We start from the raw sequence: 26,058 nt of genomic DNA, 5'->3' as shown, positions 1-26,058 counted from the left end.
CTAACAGTTTATCAACATTTTAAGCTAAACATTCTGATCTCTTGCGTCAGCCACATTGCTTAAAAAATATTTTTGGATGCTAGTTGTTGTATTAATTTGGGATCTTTCTCAGATGGTTTGGAATATTTATTTATCACAGAATAGAATAGGTCGACTTTTGTACTATGGGTGATAGTAGATTGACATAGGCTAGTGCTTTTGCTGTTTGTGAGGCCTACTCATCTTGTTGGCTGACGTCGTGTCTTTACTATCATTAAATTAAGACTTTTAGTTTTATCAAAGATTCTCTGTAATTTAGCATTTCGTGATGAACTAATCAGGCAAATGTAATTAACGAGGAAGTCGGGGCACCAAGGAAAATATTCAGATTACAAAGTCATAATTTTCCTAATACAACTTTTCATATATTTTAATATCTGATCAATTAGTCTTCTTAATGAATTAATTATTTATTTTACCTCACGTTAGTCTCATTCCAAACGTCGTAAATTGTTGGTTATCTGCACAAACCCAGTCTTCACTATGAGTCATCCATACATCAATTGCCTTACATAATTTATTTATTAACTAACTAAACAATCACAGAAGTGCACACACAAACAAACAGAGTAAATATGGTTACAAGAAATGATAGGGGAATGTGCCCTAGTGGGCTAAACCGGCATGGCGGCTTGTTAGACAATAGGAGAGTGGGAGTCACTACAGAGTTGATAATTCTAACAATTGAAATGCTAATCCTCTGCACATGAATACTCACTCATTCTGGAACAATTGCAAACAATGTATATATTTACGCTCAGTGTGTCGTTGGGATCTCTGTTGAAAAGTTTGTTTCTGTTGGAGAGTGTCCGTCCTCTCTCTCTCTCTCTCTCTCTCTCTCTCTCTCTCTCTCTCTCTCTCTCTCTCTGTTGTGGTTAGAGTAGATAGTTCAGAGTGACATTCATTCATTGCGTTATAGAATAGATGTTTCGGCGGTTGTCGGTCTTCCCGTTCAATGATACTGAATTCCTAGCTGCAGACTAGTAATTAATATCAAAGACTTGTTCTTATTCTGTCAGTATCGATAGTCTAAGAGTTTAACCACGTGGGATGGTTAAAAGATTCAGCAGTCTGGTCTCAAACCTTTGTCCTCTCATAATTGAGAGCAACATGGTCTGTTGAGAACTTCTCAAAGTGGGGGTTTTATTTGGGATTGCGGAAAAAGCTGTATCGTGATGCCAGGTCCTTCTGTAGCTCAGTTGGTAGAGCATGGCACTTGTAACGCCAGGGTAGTGGGTTCGATTCCCGGGATCACCCATACGTAGAATGTATGCACACATGACTGTAAGTCGCTTTGGATAAAAGCGTCTGCTAAATGGCATATATTATATTATTATTATATTAACTGTGCTCCTGGGTGGTCCTCTGATTTAGTTAAACTCAAAGGGAAATTGGAGTTCCCTTCATTAAACAGTTCAAAATCACATTACACATTTTTACAAACAGTATCATCCTCACTCATTCATCCTATAGAACAATTAGATGTAAACCTCATATCTGAGGCTATTACAGTGGGGCAAAAAAAAGTATTTAGTCAGCCACCAATTGTGCAAGTTCTCCCACTTAAAAATATGAGAGAGGCCTGTAATTTTCATCATAGGTACACTTCAACTATGACAGACAAAATGAGAGCAAAAAATCAATCCAGAAAATCACATTGTAGAATTTTTAATGAATTTATTTGCAAATTATGGTGGAAAATAATTATTTGGTCACCTACAAACAAGCAAGATTTCTGGCTCTCACAGACCTGTAACTTCTTCTTTAAGAGGCTCCTATGTCCTCCACTCGTTACCTGTATTAATGGCACCTGTTTGAACTTGTTATCAGTATAAAAGACACCTGTCCACAACCTCAAACAGTCACACTCCAAACTCCACAATGGCCAAGACCAAAGAGCTGTCAAAGGACACCAGAAACAAAATTGTAGACCTGCACCAGGCTGGGAAGACTAAATCTGCAATAGGTAAGCAGCTTGGTTTGAAGAAATCAACTGTGGGAGCAATTATTAGGAAATGGAAGACATACAAGACCACTGATAATCTCCCTCGATCTGGGGCTCCACGCAAGATCTCACCCCGTGGGGTCAAAATGATCACAAGAACGGCGGGCAAAAAGAACTTGCACAATTGGTGGCTGACTAAATACTTTTTTTGCCCCACTGCATATAAACAACGTTATGGTAATGTGGCCATATTGTCTCTCATGAGTTTCACAAAATTGTACCAAACGGACCAGTTCGTAGCTGGGTTCTTCACTGATCTTTTATAGCTTCTCCAGAACATAAATGTTGACTTCTCTGCCGCCAGTTAAACACCCTTACACTAACATAAGGATAACTCAGAGTATGCTATTCTGATGTTCTGAAATAGACTACATTTTCTTCATATCATCCTTCTTTAGACCTGTCTAAAATAAGTAATGGATTTATTGTGAAGGTGTAGGATTTATTAGACTTTTTAAAATGGCTTGTAGGCTATGTGTGGAAGCCAGGAGATGCTAGATGTGTTTATGTTAATGAACAGTCAATCATAGTGAGACCGACAGTTATTTGCTTGACAATCACTGGCTGACGAAATTTCGTGCCCGCCACAGCCCTAATCATGATACACGTTTTTGGTATGGCATTGCTCCCGGAGAACACAATTGATTGTATGGTACAGTAGCTTCACAATGTCCTAGGTTACATTTGTGTATATGTGTGTGTGTGTGTTTACCTGCCTACTGTATCTACAGTGCCTATGGCTCAGGAAGCTTCCATCCATGCAGCCCCCGGTGAAGGGAACGTTCAGTTATTTTTAGCCAGCCAGGGCTTATTTTTTTCTGAATGAAAAGCTTGATCTGCCTCTGCTGCATTCTCTAAGCCCAAGAACGTAGAACGATTACAATAAATTGTGCTACAAACATGATTCTACTATACTACAGTAGCGATGTGGATTTGGCTGGCTTTCCGTGTGTGTGTGTGTGTGTGTGTGTGTGTGTGTGTGTGTGTGTGTGTGTGTGTGTGTGTGTGTGTGTGTGTGTGTGTGTGTGTGTGTGTGTGTGTGTGTGTGTGTGTGTGTGTGTGTGTGTGTGTGTGTGTGTGTGTGTGTGGTGCTTGAATAAGCAACTGCAGCAAACTCCCTCAGTTAATTTGAGGCCCCTGCCACACAAACACACGCACAGCTCCACTGTCACCCAAAGTAACAGCCCAATCAGAATCTGTCTCAGTCCCAGTCCTGCCTATTCTAGTCGATTACATACATCACTTTCCTGTGTTCTGACATCTCAGCGCCACATGAAATGTTGCCCCACTTGTCTCTCTCTGCTTCACTAACTGACTTGTGGTGTTCTCACTCAAAGCGACGTAGAGAAATGGCCTCCTTAATTGTGATGACGGAGGTGTTCTTTGTTGCTAATTGTCTGCTAATTCTAGCTCAGTCTCAAATGAGTGATGTCCTAATACAGTGGGGCAAAAAAGTATTTAGTCAGCCACCAATTGCGCAAGTTCTCCCATTTAAAAGGATGAGAGAGGCCTGTAATTTTCATCATAGGTACACTTCAACTATGACAGACAAAATGAGAAACAAAATCCAGGAAATCACATTGTAGGATTTTTTAAAATTAATTTATTTGCAAATTATGGTGAAAAATAAACTTTTGTTTTTGACCAAATACTTATCTCAATACTTTGTGTATATACCCTTTGTTGGCAATGACAGAGGTCAAACGTTTTCTGGAAGACTTCACAAGGTTTTCACACACTGTTGCTGGTATTTTGGCCCATTCCTCCATGCAGATCTCCTCTATAGTGATGTTTTGGGGCTGTTGCTGGGCAACATGGACTTTCAACTCCCTCCAAAGATTTTCTATGGGGTTGAGATCTGAAGACTGGCTAGGCCACTCCAGGACCTTAATGCTTCTTACGAAGCCACTCCTTTGTTGCCCGGGCGGTGTGTTTGGGATCATTGTCATGCTGAAAGACCCAGCCACGTTTCATCTTCAATGCCCTTGCTGAGGTTTTCACTCAAAATCCCACGATATATGGCCCCATTCATTCTTTCCTTTACACTGATCAGTAGTCCTGGTCCCTTTGCAGAAAAACAGCCCCAAAGCATGATGTTTCCACCCCCATGCTTCACAGTAGGTATGGTGTTCTTTGTATGCCACTCAGCATTCTTTGTCCTCCAAACACGACGAGTTGAGTTTTTACCAAAAAGTTATATTTCGGTTTCATCTGACCATATGACATTCTCCCAATCTTTTTCTGGATCATCCAAATGCTCTCTAGCAAACTTCAGACGGACCTGGACATGTACTGGCTTAAGCAGGGGGACACGTCTGGCACTGCAGGATTTGAGTCCCTGGCGGCGTAGTGTGTTACTGATGGTAGGCTTTGTTACTTTGGTCCCAGCTCTCTGCAGGTCAATCACTAGGTGAGATCTTGCGCGGAGCCCCAGATCGAGGGAGATTATCAGTGGTCTTGTATGTCTTCCATTTCCTAATAATTGCTCCCACAGTTGATTTCTTCAAACCAAGCTGACCTGGTCAATGACCTGAAGAGAGCTGGGACCACAGTCTCAAAGAAAACCATTAGTAACACACTATGCCGTCATGGATTAAAATCCTGCAGCACACGCAAGGTCCCCCTGCTCAAGCCAGCGCATGTCCAGGCCCGTCTGAAGTTTGCCAATGACCATCTGGATGATCCAGAGGAGGAATGGGAGAAGGTCATGTGGTCTGAGGCAAAAATATACACTCCACTCGCCATGTTTGGAGGAAGAAGGATGAGTACAACCCCAAGAACACCATCCCAGCCGTGAAGCATGGAGGTGGAAACATCATTCTTTGGGGATGCTTTTCTGCAAAGGGGACAGGATGACTGCACCGTCTTGAGGGGAGGATGGATGGGGCCATGTATCGCGAGTCTTGGCCAACAACCTCTTTCCCTCAGTAAGAGCATTGAAGATGGGTCTTCCAGCATGACAACGACCCGAAACACACAGCCAGGGCAACTAAGGAGTGGCTCCGTAAGAAGCATCTCAAGGTCCTGGAGTGGCCTAGCCAGTCTCCAGAACTGAACCCAATAGAACATCTTTGGAGGGAGCTGAAAGTCTGTATTTCCCAGCGACAGCCCCGAAACCTGAAGGATCTGGAGAAGGTCTGTATGGAGGAGTGGGCCAAAATCCCTGCTGCAGTGTGTGCAAACCTGGTCAAGAACTACAGGAAACGTATGATCTATGTAATTGCAAACAAATATTAAGTTCTGCTTTTATGATGTATCAAATACTTATGTCATGCAATTTACATTTACATTTAAGTCATTTAGCAGACGCTCTTATCCAGAGCGACTTACAAATTGGTGCATTCACCTTATGACATCCAGTGGAACAATCACTTTACAATAGTGCATCTAAATCTTAAAGGGGGGGGTGAGAAGGATTACTTATCCTATCCTAGGTATTCCTTAAAGAGGTGGGGTTTCAGGTGTCTCCGGAAGGTGGTGATTGACTCCGCTGTCCTGGCGTCGTGAGGGAGTTTGTTCCACCATTGGGGGGCCAGAGCAGCGAACAGTTTTGACTGGGCTGAGCGGGAACTGTACTTCCTCAGCGGTAGGGAGGCGAGCAGGCCAGAGGTGGATGAACGCAGTGCCCTTGTTTGGGTGTAGGGCCTGATCAGAGCCTGGAGGTACTGAGGTGCCGTTCCCCTCACAGCTCCGTAGGCAAGCACCATGGTCTTGTAGCGGATGCGAGCTTCAACTGGAAGCCAGTGGAGAGAGCGGAGGAGCGGGGTGACGTGAGAGAACTTGGGAAGGTTGAACACCAGACGGGCTGCGGCGTTCTGGATGAGTTGTAGGGGTTTAATGGCACAGGCAGGGAGCCCAGCCAACAGCGAGTTGCAGTAATCCAGACGGGAGATGACAAGTGCCTGGATTAGGACCTGCGCCGCTTCCTGTGTGAGACAGGGTCGTACTCTGCGGATGTTGTAGAGCATGAACCTACAGGAACGGGCCACCGCCTTGATGTTAGTTGAGAACGACAGGGTGTTGTCCAGGATCACGCCAAGGTTCTTAGCGCTCTGGGAGGAGGACACAATGGAGTTGTCAACCGTGATGGCGAGATCATGGAACGGGCAGTCCTTCCCCGGGAGGAAGAGCAGCTCCGTCTTGCCGAGGTTCAGCTTGAGGTGGTGATCCGTCATCCACACTGATATGTCTGCCAGACATGCAGAGATGCGATTCGCCACCTGGTCATCAGAAGGGGGAAAGGAGAAGATTAATTGTGTGTCGTCTGCATAGCAATGATAGGAGAGACCATGTGAGGTTATGACAGAGCCAAGTGACTTGGTGTATAGCGAGAATAGGACAGGGCCTAGAACAGAGCCCTGGGGGACACCAGTGGTGAGAGCGCGTGGTGAGGAGACAGATTCTCGCCACGCCACCTGGTAGGAGCGACCTGTCAGGTAGGACGCAATCCAAGCGTGGGCCGCGCCGGAGATGCCCAACTCGGAGAGGGTGGAGAGGAGGATCTGATGGTTCACAGTATCGAAGGCAGCCGATAGGTCTAGAAGGATGAGAGCAGAGGAGAGAGAGTTAGCTTTAGCAGTGCGGAGCGCCTCCGTGATACAGAGGAGCAGTCTCAGTTGAATGACTAGTCTTGAAACCTGACTGATTTGGATCAAGAAGGTCATTCAGAGAGAGATAGCGGGAGAGCTGGCCAAGGACGGCACGTTCAAGAGTTTTGGAGAGAAAAGAAAGAAGGGATACTGGTCTGTAGTTGTTGACATCGGAGGGATCGAGTGTAGGCTTTTTCAGAAGGGGTGCAACTCTCGCTCTCTTGAAGACGGAAGGGACGTAGCCAGCGGTCAGGGATGAGATGATGAGCGAGGTGAGGTAAGGGAGAAGGTCTCCGGAAATGGTCTGGAGAAGAGAGGAGGGGATAGGGTCAAGCGGGCAGGTTGTTGGGCGGCCGGCCGTCACAAGAGGCGAGATTTCATCTGGAGAGAGAGTGGAGAAAGAGGTCAGAGCACAGGGTAGGGCAGTGTGAGCAGAACCAGCGGTGTCGTTTGACTTAGCAAACGAGGATCGGATGTCGTCGACCTTCTTTTCAAAATGGTTGACGAAGTCATCTGCAGAGAGGGAGGAGGGGGAGGAGGATTCAGGAGGGAGGAGAAGGTGGCAAAGAGCTTCCTAGGGTTAGAGGCGGATGCTTGGAATTTAGAGTGGTAGAAAGTGGCTTTAGCAGCAGAGACAGAGGAGGAAAATGTAGAGAGGAGGGAGTGAAAGGATGCCAGGTCCGCAGGGAGGCGAGTTTTCCTTCATTTCCGCTCGGCTGCCCGGAGCCCTGTTCTGCAATAAAATGCTAATTAATTACTTAAATCATACAATGTGATTTTCTGGATTTTTGTTTTAGATTCCGTCTCTCACAGTTGACGTGTGGCTATGATAAAAAATTACAGACCTCTACATGCTTTGTAAGTAGGAAAACCTGCAAAATCGGCAGTGTAACAAATACTTGTTCTCCACCCTGTAGTTGTCTGGCATGAGTACCAAAGAGCCATTCTATATCCCAACCGAGTTGTAATGTAAATGTGTGTAAGATCATGATAATGAATGAGCTACTGTGCTCTAGGCTATGTTTCACAGTCTATTGACAGGACTGTAGATGGGTAGAATGATTTAGGAACTCCCAAGTGCAGTACTTTAGGTATCTACCTTTCTCTTTCCTCAGCATTTACAAAGATGATCACAGTGAATGGTCAGGAGTACCTCCTGCAGTTGGTGGACACAGCCGGACAGGTGAGTCCTTCTTACTGGTAGAGAGATCACTTGCATATCAGAATGTTGTGATCAGACTGCCAGTGGGCCACTATATTATGTGAGCTCTAATGTAATTGGCAGAAAAGTTATTTTTAATACCAGGTGTAGATTAGATTTCCAAATGTTTTTTACCTAGGTTGAAGACTACAAGGTTAAGACAACGGGATTGCTAGTTAGCAGCGGCGCTAGTAGTTAGCAGCGGCGCTAGTAGTTAGCAGCGGCGCTAGTAGTTAGCAGCGGCGCTGGTCCCATGAATTTGTTTATTTCTGAACGCTTCCATGGAATTATTACACTGTCTTGTATTTTTTTTACCTCAATTTTTACTATCATAGAACATCTACTTTATATTTGATGTTCCACTCCCTGCAGGATGAATACTCCATTTTCCCACAGACCTACTCCATAGACATCAACGGCTACATTTTGGTGTATTCTGTCACTTCGAATAAAAGGTAGGTAGCTCCGCTCGCCCCATCCTTCCTTCACACTGCTGCTAAAGCATTGTTACTGCAAAATTAACCCATGTGGATTCATCCCTGAGAGATCTAGCCACTCAAGTTTTCTCTGAATCGATCCAGTGTTTATCTCTCTAGTAAAAGGCATGAATCAACCATTGACGCTATTATTGATCTGTGCATTATACGTCTGTCTGTATGCTATTCTATAGAACAGGGCTCCTGTATGTTGTAGTACAGAACAGGTATTCCTGAGTAGCTAAAATAGATGTAGCGTGGATGTGAATCAGAGATGGTCATTTCGAGCTGTGGGTTTGCGCATGCAGGCGTGTGTGTGCTAACTTGCCTCCACATCAGCTGGAGATTTAAATAAAATGACTCCATCTATCTCTATCCTCTCTCTTAACCACACCATTTATTCTCTCTTCCTTGCACCAGGCATATCTCTCCATCCAACTCTCTCGCCTCACTCCATCCATCACTCAATTATTCCCTTGTTCCTTTTCTCTCCCACTCTCTCTTTCCCTCTCTCTCTGTTAATATGAGAATGAAAAAGTGAAAGTTCTCCTGGGCGCAGCAGTTGAAATCGGATTAGGGCAGATTTAAAGGGGAATAACGGCACATTGTGAAAATGTGTCTGTTCCTAACTCCTGGACTGTCTTGTCAAAGTGTGCACCTTTCTCACTTAGGGAGGGCGAGGTAGAGCGAGAGCTGCTAGAGCGAGAGCTGCTAGAGCGAGAGCTGCTAGAGCGAGAGCTGCTAGAGCGAGAGCTGCTAGAGCGAGAGCTGCTAGAGCGTGAGCTGCTAGAGCGTGAGCTACTTCACAGGGTTATACAGCCCCCCCCTACTCACTGTAGTTCTAAATAGAACTTTGTGGAATAACTCAAATCTACAAATCTCAACGTTCTGTCACAGCAAAAGTACTACATTCGGGAAGTCCAATCGATTGTGAGATTGTGCACATTATATGTGATCAATTTGGGTTGCGGGTTCACAATATGACCGTTTCTGAGATCTCAACCAAGCTAGGAGGAAGGGAGCTGACCTAATCCCGCCTCCCACTTTTACATTGCAACCTCATTGGACATAATTTCATCTGCCAATCAACATTGTCCATCTTCCCTCTCTGACTGTAGGCTACATCCCTCGTTGCATGGTGTAATCAGATCATTATGGCAAAATATACAGTATCTACTAAGGGAAAGACTAGGGAGTGTGCAACACAATGTGAATTTCATAGGATGACACATATGAGTTATAAGGCAAATGTATGCAAATGTGTAGTTAGATTGTAACTTTCCTACAGTAGCCAGCTGACAGCAAACATATTGTTGTGAAATCATTTTGGCTGCAGATATAATAGACAGCCTAGACACTGATGCGTGTGTGTCTATTGAAATGTGATATATGCTCACTGTCAAAGTATTATTAACTAACATTTGCATGTTAATCTCCAGAAGAATGACAATCATTTACTCAATTATACAGGGGACTTGCAAGAGAATGTTATAATGTAGGCAGAATTTGATCAAATGGAAAAGTATTCTTACAGCCTATGTTTGCATCAATTACCCTACTCCTTGAAAAGTAATGTATTGATTATATATAGCATACGTGATGAATTATGATCACTGCAATCAACAGCTACAGTGTTGCTCATTGGATTACCCCATACCATGGAACAGACCATGTGAAAGTTTATAAAGACAAAAGGAGGACACGTGGAATTATTTTAATTGGATTGATGGTTGACATGACAAAGGTAGGCGGATATTCTTAGCTGAAATGTGGGTGAAACTTTGCTTCAGTGTACAGTACATTGTCACGCCCTGACCTTAGAGCCTTTTTATTTCTCAATTGGTTAGGTCAGGGTGTGATTTGGTGGGCATTCTAGTTTTCTATTTCTTTGTTGGTAGGGTTCCCAATCAGAGGCAGCTGTCTATCGTTGTGTCTGATTAGGAATCATACTTAGGCAGCCTGTTTTCCACCCTAGTTTGTGGGATCTTGTCTTTGTATAGTTGCTGTTTAGCACTACAGAGCTTTAAGTTTCATATATATATATATATATATATATATATATATATTTTTTTTTTGGTGCTCATTTAATAAAGTACGATGAACACTTTCCACTCTGCGCTTTGGTCTCACTCATTCAACGACGGAGGTAACATACATTCAGAAAGTATTCAGACCCCTTTACTTTTTCCATATTTTGTTACGTTACAGACATATTCTAAAATTGATTACATTGTTTTTTTCCTCGTCAATTTACACACAATACCCCATAATGACAAGGAAAAACGGGTTTCTAGACATTTTTGCAAATGTATTAAAAATACAAACGGAAATACGATATTAACATAAGTATTCAGGCCCTTTACACAGTACTTTGTTGAAGCACCTTTGTCAGCGACTACAGCCTTGCGTCTTCTTGGGTATGACACTACAAACTTGGCACATCTGTATATGTCCCGAAGTGACTCCTGCGTTGCCTTAGCTGTGTGCTTAAGGTCGTTCTCCTGTTGGAAAATATATATTAATATATTTTAGAATAAGGCTGTAAGGTAACAAATTGTGGAAAAGGGGAAGGGGTCTGAATAGTTTCCGAATGCACTGTACATTTCTCCAGCTCGTTAGATGTGTTTCGTGCACGGGACTTGAACCAGGATGAACTCCCACCTTGTAAAAGCCTTATAGCCTATTGCGCAATTTCTATATTCCAAAATGATTTGCTTGGCAGAGATCTCAGAGAAGGTACAGTTGTGAACCCGTGACCCACATTTATCACATAAAATGTATATGCTATATCTCACAATCCATTGGACTTCCCTGACTGTTGTATTTCAGCTGTGACAGAATGTTTTTATTTTTTGTAGATGTGCGTTATTCCACAAAGTTCTATCTAGCGCTGCAGTGAGTGGGGGGGGGGGCTGTATAACCCTGTAACTTAGCTCTCGCGCTAGCTTGACCTCGCTATCCCTGAACGAATCCGAGTTGTTTCGAAATGTCCCGTTATTCCTCTTTGAAATACAGAAGTGCATCAAAGCTGCACTTTCTCTCCTGTAATGCCTCCAGACTTCAGACATCTTAAATGACAACAGGATTCATACGGTGTCAAACTCTTTGTCCTGTGTAAGAGCATCATACTGTAGTCTAGGCTAGAGAGTGTGTTTAATCCTAAATCCCCCTGGGTCCTATGGTAGTTGCCATGGGAGCGGGCCTAGGGAGACTTTCCCTGGAGAAAGCTGTTCCTAACCACATCCCATCACGTCTCTACTTTCCACTGGCCAGTTAATGCTGTCAAGTTGACTTAATGTCTCCATTGCTTTATGCATTTCTACTGACCAGCCCGGGGCTCAACATTCATTATTTAAATTGCGTCTCAAACCATGCATCAGGCCTGTCTGTATTATATACAGTGGGCCTCTACATTACAACCTATGGCACAGATTGATGGTTCTTCCCGGGAAAGATTTGATATGCTTAGTAGCCTATCATACAGATTCAAGCAATGGGTCAACCGCAACTGTCTTTGTTAGGCAACGTTCGTTAATGTACTCATCTCTCTCTCACACACACACACACACACACACGGAGCGGCCAGGATAGGAGAATGCAGCTATGTGACATGGATTATTGTGTCGGACCACACTAAATTTGTCAATGTCAACCTTTCCTCCCATAAAGGATGCATTTAAGCATGAGAGACTCTTCAAGTCTTCTAAGTTTTTACCTATGGAAGATTTCTTCAGAGAATTGATTGTGTTGATACTCGTCTTGTCTACAGTACACTAGGACTTTGTTGAATGTTTTCACTTGTTACTTTGGCTGTTAAATAAAGGTTTTAATTACCTTTTTTGTTTTCTGCTGCAGTTTTGAAGTAATAAAAGTTATCCACGAAAAATTATTGGATATGGTTGGTAAAGTACAGTAAGTACCTTATTCTCCTGTCTGTAAACATTTCTATCTGATTAATACCTGATTAATATGACTTAATATGACTAACAGGACTTGTCTTCTGCAGAGTACCCATCATGTTGGTCGGAAACAAGAAAGATCTACACATGGAACGGTACTGTATGCCACACACACACGCGCAAACCGATAGCCTTCCCAGAGGAACCAGACAGTTTATTCCATTTTCAGCTTTAAATGAGCTTTAACTGGGATTTAATGTTCTTACTGTCTGTCGTTATGTTTGTACGAGTCCGTGGAGACCTGTTCAAAGACTTTTAGTTCAGACAGGACCAAATGGAGAGAAAGTATATTGCTTCAGCAGAGGGTGGGGGGCTGGAATAAACCTTTAGGACTTGATCTGCTGGAGTTTTATAGGCCTTGTCATAAAATCCCCACATCTTGCCATATTTGGCAGGGAGGGGAAATGTATATGCCATTTCCTTGGCTGTCCTGTCTCTTTTAGACTGTTTTAGACCTTGACGCTAGCCTGGGAAACTGGACCAGGTTGCTCTCAGCTGTCTTTGGCTCTGACTCTGTTTTATAGACTGCAGGATTAGGTCGGTCTGCTGTGTGTTTGGGTCAGAGTGACGTTAGTTATACCTATTTCAGACAGAATTTACGGTATAAAAAATAATAAATCGGGCAATGTTTATATTACCACATTTTTACCGGCATACTGTATGCCTTGCATCCTGTTGTGCAGTCTGCACTGGTGACGGGTGGGGGTGTGCAGATTTGGTTGGGCGTCTTTAAAAAAAAATGTATCCATTGAATATACAATTGTTACTGGTCTGTGCAGCCTATAGGCTACATGGCTACGCCAAGCTAATTCAATCAATAGGGGGGTTCTACTAAGCTTTGTGGAATTGTTTTAAGATGGTCATATCAAGGATTATTTAACCTATTTGATTTGGAATTTTAGGACCCGTTTCGATATTTAAAATAAAAGCTAACACTTTACGGTGTGACACGGCCATAACCATGTCATAACAGCAGACATAACTTGTCAGAACCTGTTATAATATGATCATAACACTGTCATGACACATATTTTAACCTGTTGTGACATATATTGTGTTATTGTATAGCTGGTTATGACACCTACATAGGAGTGTAAAAATGGATAAAACATACCACAGTAGTTATTTTATGGCTGGTTATGACACCTACGTTAGGGTGTCAAAACCTACCACACAAGGCAAAACATTCCATTACATCAGTGTTGTGTCTTTGGCTATGCCGGATTAAGTGATATGACATGTTATTCTATAAAATCCTTTCTCCGTAATTAATATTACCTGATTGAGCTAATCATGTAAATGTAATTAACTAGAGAGTCGGGGCACCACAAAATAATATTTATAGAGCTGTTATATTCCGAATAAACTCTTAAAGACCTAGTAATGTTTTACATCGATAGCAGTCAATATTCATCGTCACCTTAATTCAGTCTCATCTGAAAGTAGTAAATTCTTGGTTATCTTCACGAACCCTGGCTAACAAGTAGAATCAGCCATACAAAATTGGGTTTAATTATTTATTTACTAAATACCTAACTAATCACACAGAATTAATCATACCTTGATTATAAATTACGTCATAAAGGAAAATGTAGTGGGCGGAACAGATATGACAGCTGGTTACACAAAAGAAAAGGGGCTGGGTTTGAGTGAAAGAGCGGGAAGACTGAGGGACAAAGGGAGAAGCTGTGCTATCGTAAGTACAGTATATTATGCATTCTAAATTACCTCCCATTTGGAAAAGGAAAATGCAATAAATATTTACTCTGAGCTGCGTTTCGGTAGGTTGGTGGTAGATGGAAGGCCGTGTTGCCAAACCGAGTACTTTGTCCTTTGGAGAATGTCTCTGGTGGTCAATTGGATACGTTGTAGTAACGTCATTGAGTGGTAGCTGTATACTCTGTCTGTTCTTTCCTAGCCCATGTTTGCAACTGCTGTGGCTAACTCAACAGCTAGGAGGTATCACTTCTGTAGTGAATAAGAGTTCAAAGTTTAAAACATTCGCAACCTAAGCTCACGCTGAGGTTGGCTTAGTTCTGTAGTTGACATGTTAGTCCTTTTAACGCAGAGGCTGCAGACCTCACGTACTTGGAACAGGAGGTTACATTTTCGTCAAGGCTTTATATAGTGGAGCGAGAAGGGTGTGTCTGAAAGGTTTTATAACCCATGTCTCTTCACAGGGGCGGGCCACTGATTGAGCAGAGCCCTAACCTTATGAAAACCCAAATCTCTCATTTGGAAGCTAAAATTACATTTAATCTCTTCACCAATAATTTCATATTCAAACATTTAAATTGAACAACAATTCCATGTGACTTCGATAGCTACAATGTGCAGACTTTCCACTGTAGAGTTTGTCTTCCTATCATTGAGGAGAATGTCCCAGATGACAACCGAACTGACATCATATTCATTAAGTACAACCGCATATGTTCAATTGGTCGGCCTACCAGAATATAGTTCATTTCCCCCCACCTTCTGATGTTCCCAGAATCTTTATGTTAACCAAGGAGTTTTCAAATGTCACATCAGTGGGGTACAGAGGGAAGAGGTATTTATGACTGTCATAAACCTACACCCAGGCCAACGTCATGACAATAGCCTACGTCCCAACAGTATGTTTATGTTATATATTTTTATTTATTTTATTGACTATATTAAATTATAATTATAAATTATTGATGTCATTGGTTTCAGACATGCACCTACATACCCCAATGCGCTGTGTCTGAATGCAGGAGCAGATTTCAGGAGGGAAAAAAAGTATATATACAGTGAGTGCAAATGAGGTAAGATAAGGGAGGTAGGCAATAAATAGGCCATAGTGGTGAAATAATTACAATTTAGCAATTAAACACTGGAGTGATCGATGTGCAAGTAGTGATACTGGGGTACAAAGGAGCTAAAATAAATAACGGTATGGGGATGAGGTAGTTGGATGGGCTATTTACAGATGGGCTATGTGCAGTGATCTGTGAGCTGCTCTGACAGCTGGTGCTTAAAGTTAGTGAGGGAGATATGAGTCTCCAGCTTCAGTGATTTTTGCAATTAGTTTCCAGTCAATATATGTAGTAAATAATATGGGTCATGACAGTGTTATGACCATATTATGTCATAACACAAGTTATATAAGCTGTTATGCCATTATGACATGGTAATGACTGTGTCATTATGTGTTATTACACTGGGCGTCAAGTAAAGTTTTATCCCCCAAAAATGTATACAAATATTTGATGAAACATTGAATTTGGCCTTACTGCTATTAGCCCATAGAAAAACATTGGATAATAGATTTATACATGGAAAAACCATGGTCAAAAATAAATCAAAAGGAAGTTTGTTTTTAAGTGTCTGTCCTAAATCTGAGAGATCAAAAAGATCAGGAAATTATTATTTTGTTTTTTTATCCGTACAAAAAAATGTTAGGCACTAAACTACATCCATATGTACTTCCACTATCTTCAGACCACTTGTGAGACCTCTTGGGTGTCCTAGAGCAACAACCGACATGTACTGTACATGCTCGTTAGAGTCTCATCTTTCCATAGATGTCATAGTTAGTAGTCATAGTTTCAAGGCCAAACCGTTTGGACGCTACAGATGTTTTTGTGAGAAGACTGGTTTTCAGGATGTCTCATAGTCTGGCAAACACCGCTGTAGCTCAGCCACCTTTCAGCGCAGATGAAGACACAGCCCATGCAACAAAATATATATATATATTTTTTTTAAATATATATATATATATAGCTTAAACAGACAGATTTTGTTGGGGATTTTTTTAATGATTATGTTAATTAGATGTCCGCACGGGTGTGGACATAGACTCTAGGGGGTTAAACAGACAAGACAAACTTACATTCCCCTGCCCTGATCACATTCAACACAAATATATCACTACAGACTCTGGTTCGTGTCACGCCTTGGTCATTGTATTTTGTGTTTTTGGTATATGTTTGGGTAGGCCAGGGTGTGACATGGGTTTATATCTTGTGTTTCGTATTGGGGTTTGTATTAATTGGGATTGTGTATGATTAGGGGTGTGTCTAGTTAGGCTTGGCTGCCTGAGGCGATTCTCAATTGGAGTCAGGTGATTCTCGTTGTCTCGGATTGGGAACCGTATTTAGGTAGCCTGAGTTCGCGTTGTATTTTGTGGGTGTTTGTTCCTGTCTCTGTGTTGTAGTCACCAGATAGGCTGTAATTAGTTTCACGTTTCGTTTGTTGTTTTCTTATCAGTTATTTCATGTACCGTTTTCATTCATTAAAGTCATGAGTAACCTACACGCTGCATTTCGGTCTGACTCTCTTCTTACAACAGACGAACGTCGTTACAGTTCGATTCCAGGCTGTATCACAACCGGCTGTGATTGGGAGTCCCATAGGGCAGTGCACAATTGGCCCAGCATTGTCCTGGAAATGCCGTCATTGTAAATAAGAATTTGTTCTTTAACTGACTTGCCTAGTTAAATAAAGGTTACATTTTTAAAAATACAAATGTAAATATGTTATACTAAGAATGGAATGGAATAAAATAATAATAATAACATGTCCGAGGAATGTGTGGAACCGCTGTTATTCTTAAACAAGTGGTATTTTTAAACAGAGACCGTGTCCTTATTTTTTAGAGTTTGTTTACTTTAGAAACCTTAGAATCTGCTGTTTCCGACCTTGTATAGAAAGCTCATTTCTGAACTGGATGATTTGAGAAAGTCCGGTTTTAAGTTTAAAAAAAGAATCCAGATTGTTTTTCTTTTTCAGCTTGCTAAGATATCATGCACATTGTTAGCTTGCTAACTGACATGATCCACTTCCCCTGTGTGTGTCATTTACCAGGCCTGAACAGTGCACTCTGCTTGCTCAACACACTTCTGAAAATGGGTCACTCACTCATAGCTCTCCCTCGTTCCTCCTCCCTCCTTTATTTTTCATCCCTCCTGCCTCCTCTATCATTCCCAGAATAAACAGGAAATGTAGCACAGCCAGCTCATAGTGGGAAGTAGTGACAGCTACTCTGACATCCCTTCCACACACACACATACACATGCACACATCAACCCACGCATGCACACACTCTGGCCCCATTATGATGATGTGCACGCTGTAAGGAGTGTTGAAGGGATTCATATGCTTCTCAGTGTGTAGTGAGTACAAACACAGACACACAGGAGAATAGTAGCCCTGGGGCTGGCTGGAATTCTATTAGCCAACTAAAGTAATCAAGGCATTACTGATCCTTTCTCTCTCTTTCTCTCACTCTTTTTCTTTCTCTCTTTCCCTTTCTCTCTCTTTCTTTCTCTCACTCTTTTTCTTTCTCTCTTTCCCTTTCTCTCTCTTTCTCTCAATTCTTTTTCAATGTATCTCTCTCTCTTTCTCTCCTAATGACTTCTCCGTAGTAACGCATACCTCCCAAACTATCATTCCACCCTGAAATAGACTAGACTAGATATATTCAATGTAACATACATTGTTTACTGCTTAACAGTACAGTATATCGCCCTTTATCTTCTAAGTGTTTGTATGTGTGTGTGTGTGTGTGTGTGTGTGTGTGTGTGTGTGTGTGTGTGTGTGTGTGTGTGTGTGTGTGTGTGTGTGTGTGTGTGTGTGTGTGTGTGTGTGTGTACCGACAGATCTCATTAAACAAGGGCTGGGAAAGGTTTGCGCCAGGGCGAAGTGAGGAACCGGCTGAACCTTAGGATGAATCAATAACTCCAGGCTATTAAATCCCAGGAGTGAATGTTAGGGATGCAGAGTGCTGTAGTACAGTTACACCAGTCAGCAGATACGCCACTAGGCTATAAAGCCTATAGATTTAGTCTCGGCTGAAAAAGACTCATGCGAGGCAGTTAAAATCCGTCGGGGGGGTGGTATCTTAGCATCGCAATACTATCTAACCTGGTTCCTGGTCTGTTTGGGCTGCGACCATAGGAGTTGACTATACAGGACAAACTGATCTTGGATCAGGCTAGTGTAAAAGGACATGGAGGAGAGATGGTGTAGTGAATGCCTGGGACAGTATAGGGAGAGTGACCACAGATCAGTTTCTCCATTAGTGCCTTACCCTCCTATAGCTAATGCTCCCACATGTAGTTATAGACTGTTGTGTTACAAGCAAATGGTGTTCACTGTGATATTGGGTTCCCCTCAGTACAACCAGGAACTGTGGGTATAGGCTATGCTGCTGTTACAAGCTAATTGTAGTCAATGTGATATGTTTTTCCCTCTCCTCAGTGTAATCAGTTGTGAAGAAGGTAAAGCGCTGGCTGACTCATGGAACGCAGCATTCATGGAGTCCTCCGCTAAAGAGAACCAGGTGATGATGACACCAGCCACTCCCGGATAGATATAGTTTGGCCAACTCTGTTTTGACATCTAGTATTGTAATGGATGCCATCTTGGCAAAGAATGTTCCAAGGCAATTACAGTCTAGTTTGAATTTAAATTGGAAGAGTAATCTAAAGGAAGGAACATTTGTTGCCAACATGACCTGGACGCATCAATGCATCATTCAACAGAATTGTTGCTATTTCCTTATTATACCACGAGGCATGTTGGATCCATTGATCAATGCTACTGTGTTGATGATATCAAAATAGTGTTTGTATCAAATATTCCTCTCGTCATCTAGAATGTTTGGATTTCTTACTTTCTTTATATCCTAGCAATAACAATGAATCTATCAACTTGGTTTACACTAGACTGTAGCATTTGCCAGCACAGAGCAGAAAACACCCGTCTGCACAGCCCTGTTGTTGTGATATGACATTTCCTCCCTCTGACTTCCTGTTTTCTGTGAGTCAGACAGCGGTGGAGGTGTTCAAGAGGACCATCCTGGAGGCGGAGAAGATGGAGGGAGGAGCCCCCCAGGGCAGGACATCCTGCTCCCTGATGTAACCCTTTTCCCTGCCCCCCCAGGCCCTCGAACACCGTCCCCAACCACAGCACTGGACACTGGGAAATCCCTCTACTTGAAGTGGCTAACTGCCTGTTTTCCTCCCTCGAGAATCATCTGTCTTTTTCTTTTCTACATTTCTTTTTTCATTTCCAGAAAGACAGATGAAGACTTCGACATTAAGAGTAACAATCGATCCCAGCTTAGGGTACACCCGTCTTGCTCCCCCTGACTTCCCCTTTTTCTGAGAAACCAAATGTGGTGAAATATCTAGCCTTACTACTCCTCATTTAAAGCCTGTAATTTTCTACCTGACCTCCCTGCTCCTCCCTTCCCCTTGAAAAGTTTGTATATTGTATTTCTTAAAATGTTCTTATGGCCACTATAGTTGGCCAGCATTCATTTGCTAGTCTAGTGAATGTTGATTCTGTTTTTTGATTGTAATCATTAAATCAGCATATTGTTTCACTAGAGTTTGATTTTCTTATTTCTCAAAATTTGCTGTTTTTGTTTTATACAAATTAGCGGAATACACACGGAGGTGTTTTGATATATCATATACTATTTGAATTATATCATATACTATTTGAATTATATAATGTATCTTTTCCCTTACCAGAGATAAGGGGTTCAGTATTCTACTTCCAGTTGGCTCCTCTACCTCAGAACCTGTCAACAGGCTGATGTTGCCACTCAGTCAGGGATGTGCCATCACACTGCTCCACACATTCACTCACGCCAGCTCTCAGAACGGGGGGGCGTGATAATTAACGTTACCAAGGAGAAATGGAAACCTGGTGGGTTGGAATAATGTGTCCACGAGAGATCTACTACTCATTATAGTCCACTCTTATTTGCCAGTTGGAGATGGTTTCTAATTATAGGATTCACAATTCACTTCTAGCTGTTCTTTCCTCCATAGAATATATTAATTTCAATGTCGGAGACAGAGGCTTGTCCAGAAACAACCCCAACCCCCGGAAAAGAAATTATATATACAATATATACACTACCGTTCAAAAGTTCGGGTCACTTAAATGTCCTTGTTTTTTAAAAATGTTTTTAAAAATGGCCATTAAATTAACATCAAATTGATCAGAAATACAGTGTAGTTAATGTTGTAAATTACTAAGGTGTACAGAGGCCTATTATCAGCAACCATCACTCCTGTGTTCCAATGGCGCGTTGTGTTAGCTAATCCAAGTTTATCATTTTAAAAGGCTAATTGATCATTAGAAAACCCTTTTGCAATTATGTTAGTACAGCTGAAAACTGTTGTCCTGGTTAAAGAAGCAATAAAACTGTCCTACGTTGAGTATCTGGAGCATCAGCATTTTGGGGTTCGATTACAGGCTCAAAATGTCTACAAACAAATAACTTTCTTCTGAACTTGTCAGTCTATTCTTGTTATGAGAAATGAAGGCTATTCCATGTGAGAAATTGACAAGAAACTGAAGATCTTGTACAACGCTGTGTACTACTCCCTTCACAGAACAGTGCAAACACCTGTGATGGAAACTCAAACAGTACAGTTTTATAAATGCCATACAGATTATTTGTTCGTTCGACGTTAAACAAACGCGTACAGAAGTAAAACTGGGAGTTTGAGCAGTTATTCTAAGGTTGCTGCATACATTCTCGTTATTCTTAATGAACGGCACAGGGTGGTGAAAGTGCACTGTGTCCAATCCAACACTTGCAACGTGCTAAATTAGGTTATTTCTCTGAATTGAATCAGAGGTAAACTTCAACATGTCTTTACTCCAAGACTGTCGGTGTAACAAGAACTCTGCATTGTATACGGACATGGTGACGTCATATCAGTACGTCACATCAATACAGGACAACCCCCCCCCCCCCCCCCTTCCTACACTTCCACTTTGGTGGTCCTTCTGTAGCTCAGTTGGTAGAGCATGGCGCTTGTAACGCCAGGGTAGTGGGTTCGATTCCCGGGACCACCCATACGTAGAATGTATGCACACATGACTGTAAGTCGCTTTGGATAAAAGCGTCTGCTAAATGGCATATATTATATTATAATATTATTATATATTACTTCAGTGATAATGCTGAGAAGCCTGTGTTTGGAGGATATATCGTTGGTTTTAACCAATCAGCGTCCAGGATTAGACCCACCCGTTGCAATTCGATATCAACTTCAGTCAACCTGACATACACAACACTTATTCTTTGCTGTACAGAAACCTGTGTCCTGTTGGTAGTGGACCCAATAGGCCAGTGGCGACGTCCTGCCACGGCCCTTCAGGTAGCACTGTGGGTCTCACGGGTTCTGGCACGTCTGGTCGTGCTACAATCTGGCAACCATGACATGACTTGACATGCCTCTCTGCGGCCTTGTCCCTGCCCAGCCACGCTACTTTACTCCTGAGAAGTTTTGTACTTACAATGCCCTAATGTCCCTCGTGAGCTTAGACTACATGGGGCAAAACAATGTTTTTTCCCCTTTAGGACTAACTGTCCAATTACACACAGTTCATTTGCTATAGGTGCATTTGCACGGCATGTCTCCTAACACCCAGTCTGAATAGCATTTCTCGCCCCTCTTAGCGCTTCATCTGTAGCCAATGCTTCCTACACTTCCACTTCCCTTGTGGTCATTGCACTTGGAGTTGCGTTCACAGCTATAAATCTCGCATACTCCTCTGCTCCATGTGTGTGTGATTCTTTCACTGCAGTCACGCCGAGTAGACGAGGGTCAGCGATGTTGCTTTTCCCTGGTATGTGGACAACACAAAAGTCATAAGGTTGGAGCCTCAGCACCCACTGTTCTATGCGAGTGCATGGCTTTGAGTGAAGACTGTAAAATAGCTTTTAACGCCTTGTGATCAGTCAGTTGACTCTGGTGTTAGCCCCATTTAGATCCAGTTTACTGAACATGACAGACCCAATCATTCCTTGCAAAAGTGAATCTACTCTGGCGATTGGGTACATGCCACATATGATTGCTGTGTTTGCTTGTTTCATGTCCAGACACAGTCTTATGTCTCCGTCCGGTTTTGGCTCTCTCCGTTAAGTCCATGTTTTGTAGTTTCTCTATCGTTTTCTCAGGTGGAATGGTACACGCCTAAGAGCCTGTGCTACTGTTGTCAGGTTTCTACCTACATGTAGGTTGATCTGGTTTGTGTTGACATTTCCCACCCCTTCAAACAACTTGGGCTACTGCTGTTTTCTCTGCACTTTTACATCTGTCACTGCTGCTATGGTCACAGCCACTTTTAGCACACCCAATTTAATGGCAGTCTCTTTCCCTAGCAACGGTAGAAGTCGGAAGTTTACATACACCATAGCCAAATACATTTAAACTCAGTTTTTCAAAATTCCTTACATTTAATCCTAGTGAGAATTCCCTGTTTTAGGTCAGTTAGGGTCACCACTCTATTTTGAGAATGTGAAATGTCAGAATAATAGTAGAGATAATAATGATTTATTTCAGCTTTTATTTCTTTCATCACATTCCAAGTGGGTCAGAAGTTTACATACACTAAATTAGTGTTTGGTAGCATTGCCTTTAAATTGTTTAACGTGGGGCAAATGTTTTGGGTAGCGTTCCACAAGCTTCCCAAAATAAGTTGAGTGAATTTTGGCCCATTCCTCCTGACAGAGCTGGTGTAATTGAGTCAGGTTTGTAGGCCTCCTTGCTCGCACACACTTTTTCAGTTCTGCCCACAAATTTTCTATAGGATTGAGGTCAGGGCTTTGTGATGGCTACACCAATACCTTGACTTTGTTGTCCTTATACCATCTTCCCAACTTTGGAAGTATGCTTGGGGTCATTGTCCATTTTGAAGACCCATTTGCGACCAAGCTTTAACTTCCTGACTGATGTCTTGAGATGTTGCTTTTTCCTCCATACACAACGATGGTCATTATGGCAAAAGAGTACAAAAAGTATGATCTTTGAGTTGCAAACCGTAGCCTGAGCGGCCTTTCAGGTTATGTTGATATAGGACTCATTTTACTGTGGATATAGATACTTTTGTACCTGTTTTCTCCAGCATCTTCAGAAGGTCCTTTGCTGTTTTTCTGGGATTTATTTGCACTTTCCGCACCGAAAGTATGTTCATCTCTAAGGAGACAGAACCCTTCTCCTGCGTGGTCCCATGGTGTTTATACTCAGAGAGGCACTGAGTTTGAAGGTAGGCTTTGAAATACATCCACAGGTACACCTCCAATTGACTCAAATGTTGTGAATTAGCCTATCAGAAGCTTCTGAAGCCATGACATCATTTTCTGGAATTTTTCCAAGCTGTTTAAAGGCACAGTCAACTTAGTGTATGTAAACTTCTGTATGTAAACCACTGGAATTGTGATACAGTGAATTATAAGTGAAATAATCTGTCTGTAAACAATTGTTAGAACATGTTTGGGAGAAATGTCCTAACCGACTTGCCAAAATTATAGTTTGTTAACAAGAAATGTTTGGAGTGGTTGAACAACGAGTTTTAATGACTCCAACCTAAGTGTATGTAAACTTCCGACCGTATCACAGTGAACTCAGTGTGTGTGCTGCGCTTGCCTATCTTTATTTGGCATGTGAAAACCCTTTTCACTGGTATTGGCTCGCTTGATGAGTATGGATATAGCTTTTCATCAGTCTGTGATGAATGGCAACTGATTTTCTTGGCTTTCAGCATTTCCCATGTGGTCTCATCTACACTGACCAAAAATATAAATGTAATATGCAATATGAATTAAATTAAATTAATCTATGTATTGGTCACAGATACCTTGAAAAAAAGTAGGGTCATGAATCAGAAAACCAGTCAGTATTTGGTGTGACCACCATTTGCCTCGTGCAGCGCGACACATGTCCGTTGTATAAAGTTGATCAGGCTGTTGATTGTGGCCTGTGGAATGTTGTCCAACTCCTCTTCAATGCCTTTGCGAAGTTGCTGGAAATTGGTGGGAACTGGAACACGCTGTCGTACATGTCGATCCAGAGCAACCCGAACATGCTCAATGGGTAACATATCTGGTGAGTATGCAGGCCATGGGGGAACTGGGACACTCTCAGCTTCCAGGAATTGTGTACAGCTCCTTGCAACATCGTGCATTATCATGCTGAAACATGAGGTGACGACGGCAGATGAATGGCACGACAATGGGTGGTGGTGACATCATATCAGTATGTCACATCAATACACGGCACATGATGATCAGCTTAATGCTTCTTTCCAATAAATATCGAGAGTCGTATTCTGGTGACATGACGATCGATGCTTGGCTGCCGTTTGACAAATAAAAAAATGATCTCATCATGTAGGCTATACCCGCACTGTATCTGTGAGCTGTTGGCTAGAGAGCACTTGCCGAGACCAAAGTGGGCACATTCACTATATTATACTATACATTTTTTGTTACAAAACCATCATTAGAGTTGAAAATGCGATGGAAACCCATTTAACTTGTATTTTTTATTCGGAACATGGGAATTTATCTGCAAAAGTTATTTTCATGTGTACTACATCATCACACATAACCTTTCAACCGTTTTAAAACCTAGCTTATTAGAGGGCAAGGAGGAGATTCTAAAATATTGGTTATACCTATCCAATTCTCCTTGGGCTACATGGCAACAGTCTAAAGTAGAGCCATGTATTTAGAAAGTTGAGCCAAACTTTTGAATTTTGTTCTAATTTTAGACATTCAGTTACATAGCATTATTTAAATACTTCCCATGTTATGTTAATGTTCATTTTAAAGTGTCATGTAAATGCATCATAATGCTCATTCCAGTCATTATATTCCCCATGTAATTAATGGGGCGCTGAGATAGATAGAGAGAGAGAGAGACAGAGAGAGAGAGAGAAAGAGAGAAAGAGAGAGAGAAAGAGAGAGAGAGAGAGAGACAGAGAGAGAGAGAGAGAGAGAGAGAGAGAAAGAGAGAAAGAGAGAGAGAGAGAGAGAGAGAGAGAGAGAGAGAGAGAGAGAGAGAGAGAGAGAGAGAGAGAGAGAGAGAGACTAAAAAGGGCTTAACATCCTCTAATGGATGTGTAGTCGATCGATAGAAGTCCTCAGGATTCAAGGGTAGTAATCCAATACCATAATGCACTGTGTGATGTATGTCAGGAGATCTCTACATTCTCTCTGCCATCTTACAGGGCTTTAAGCACTTCAGGATATTGCAATATCCCAATGGGTTTTTTAATGATGAAAATTATTTAATGACATTAAAGAGTCAGTATAATTCTATATTTCTCACTTGAATGTACAGAGATAGTTTTGACACGAACATACAGTTTTAGCATCTTTTTGATAACAAGATTTATATGCCCCATACATTATTGGCATAGCAGCCATATAAGTCATAAAAATCATAAAAGGCATAAAAGATTTGAAACGGCATTCTATCTCCTGATAATCTATTCAAATGTCCCCCACACTTCAAATACAATGACACGGCCAGTTCTAGTACTTCAGAGGTCGGAGGTCGTCTAAATATGGCTGTGACACTCTGTGTGTATATGAAGAATGGCAGGTCATAGTAGTAGTGTGTGAAGAGTGAAAGAGAATACCAAGTCTTTGTTGTAGCTCTGCACGCGCTCTTCTCCATCACCTGGTTGCCATGGTAACCACCCTCCCACCACACACACACACTCTGACACACACACATTCTCTCTAACATGCACACACACACTTCTCTCTGTCTCACTCACTGTGCGTGCATACCAGGCCCCATTCAACTTCAGCATAAGAGAAGCATAGCATGTGCAAAACGGCGTGCACAAAGCCCCGGCCAAGCAAATTCCTTTGTTTGTCTCCTGTTCAGTCCCCCTGCAGCCAAAGCCCAGAATCAGCAGTGCCAAGAGTTGAAGGGGAAAATGCTCACCCAGCGAAAGCCCTAAGTCCCCCATTGTGTGTCCTTTGTGCGGAAAGCCTCGC

The 26,058-nt window shown here is 42.1% G+C and overlaps 1 protein-coding gene across 1 annotated transcript in view; it reads left to right on the top strand.

The window, feature by feature from the left end:
* LOC124039615 (GTP-binding protein Rheb-like) overlaps positions 1 to 19,628 on the top strand; it is a 33,055-nt gene extending 13,427 nt beyond the window's left edge. Inside the window, exons 3-8 of the mRNA XM_046355772.1 lie at positions 7,749 to 7,816; positions 8,207 to 8,289; positions 12,166 to 12,222; positions 12,317 to 12,364; positions 18,495 to 18,576; positions 19,065 to 19,628. Coding sequence (XP_046211728.1) covers positions 7,749 to 7,816; positions 8,207 to 8,289; positions 12,166 to 12,222; positions 12,317 to 12,364; positions 18,495 to 18,576; positions 19,065 to 19,157 — 431 coding nt within the window. The 3' untranslated portion in view covers positions 19,158 to 19,628. The remainder of the gene's footprint in view (positions 1 to 7,748; positions 7,817 to 8,206; positions 8,290 to 12,165; positions 12,223 to 12,316; positions 12,365 to 18,494; positions 18,577 to 19,064) is intronic.
* The last annotated feature ends 6,430 nt before the right edge of the window (positions 19,629 to 26,058 follow it).

This window comes from Oncorhynchus gorbuscha, linkage group LG07, assembly GCF_021184085.1.
Source record: "Oncorhynchus gorbuscha isolate QuinsamMale2020 ecotype Even-year linkage group LG07, OgorEven_v1.0, whole genome shotgun sequence".
Classification (NCBI taxonomy): domain Eukaryota; kingdom Metazoa; phylum Chordata; class Actinopteri; order Salmoniformes; family Salmonidae; genus Oncorhynchus; species Oncorhynchus gorbuscha.
This window is presented reverse-complemented; position numbering and strand designations above follow the sequence as displayed.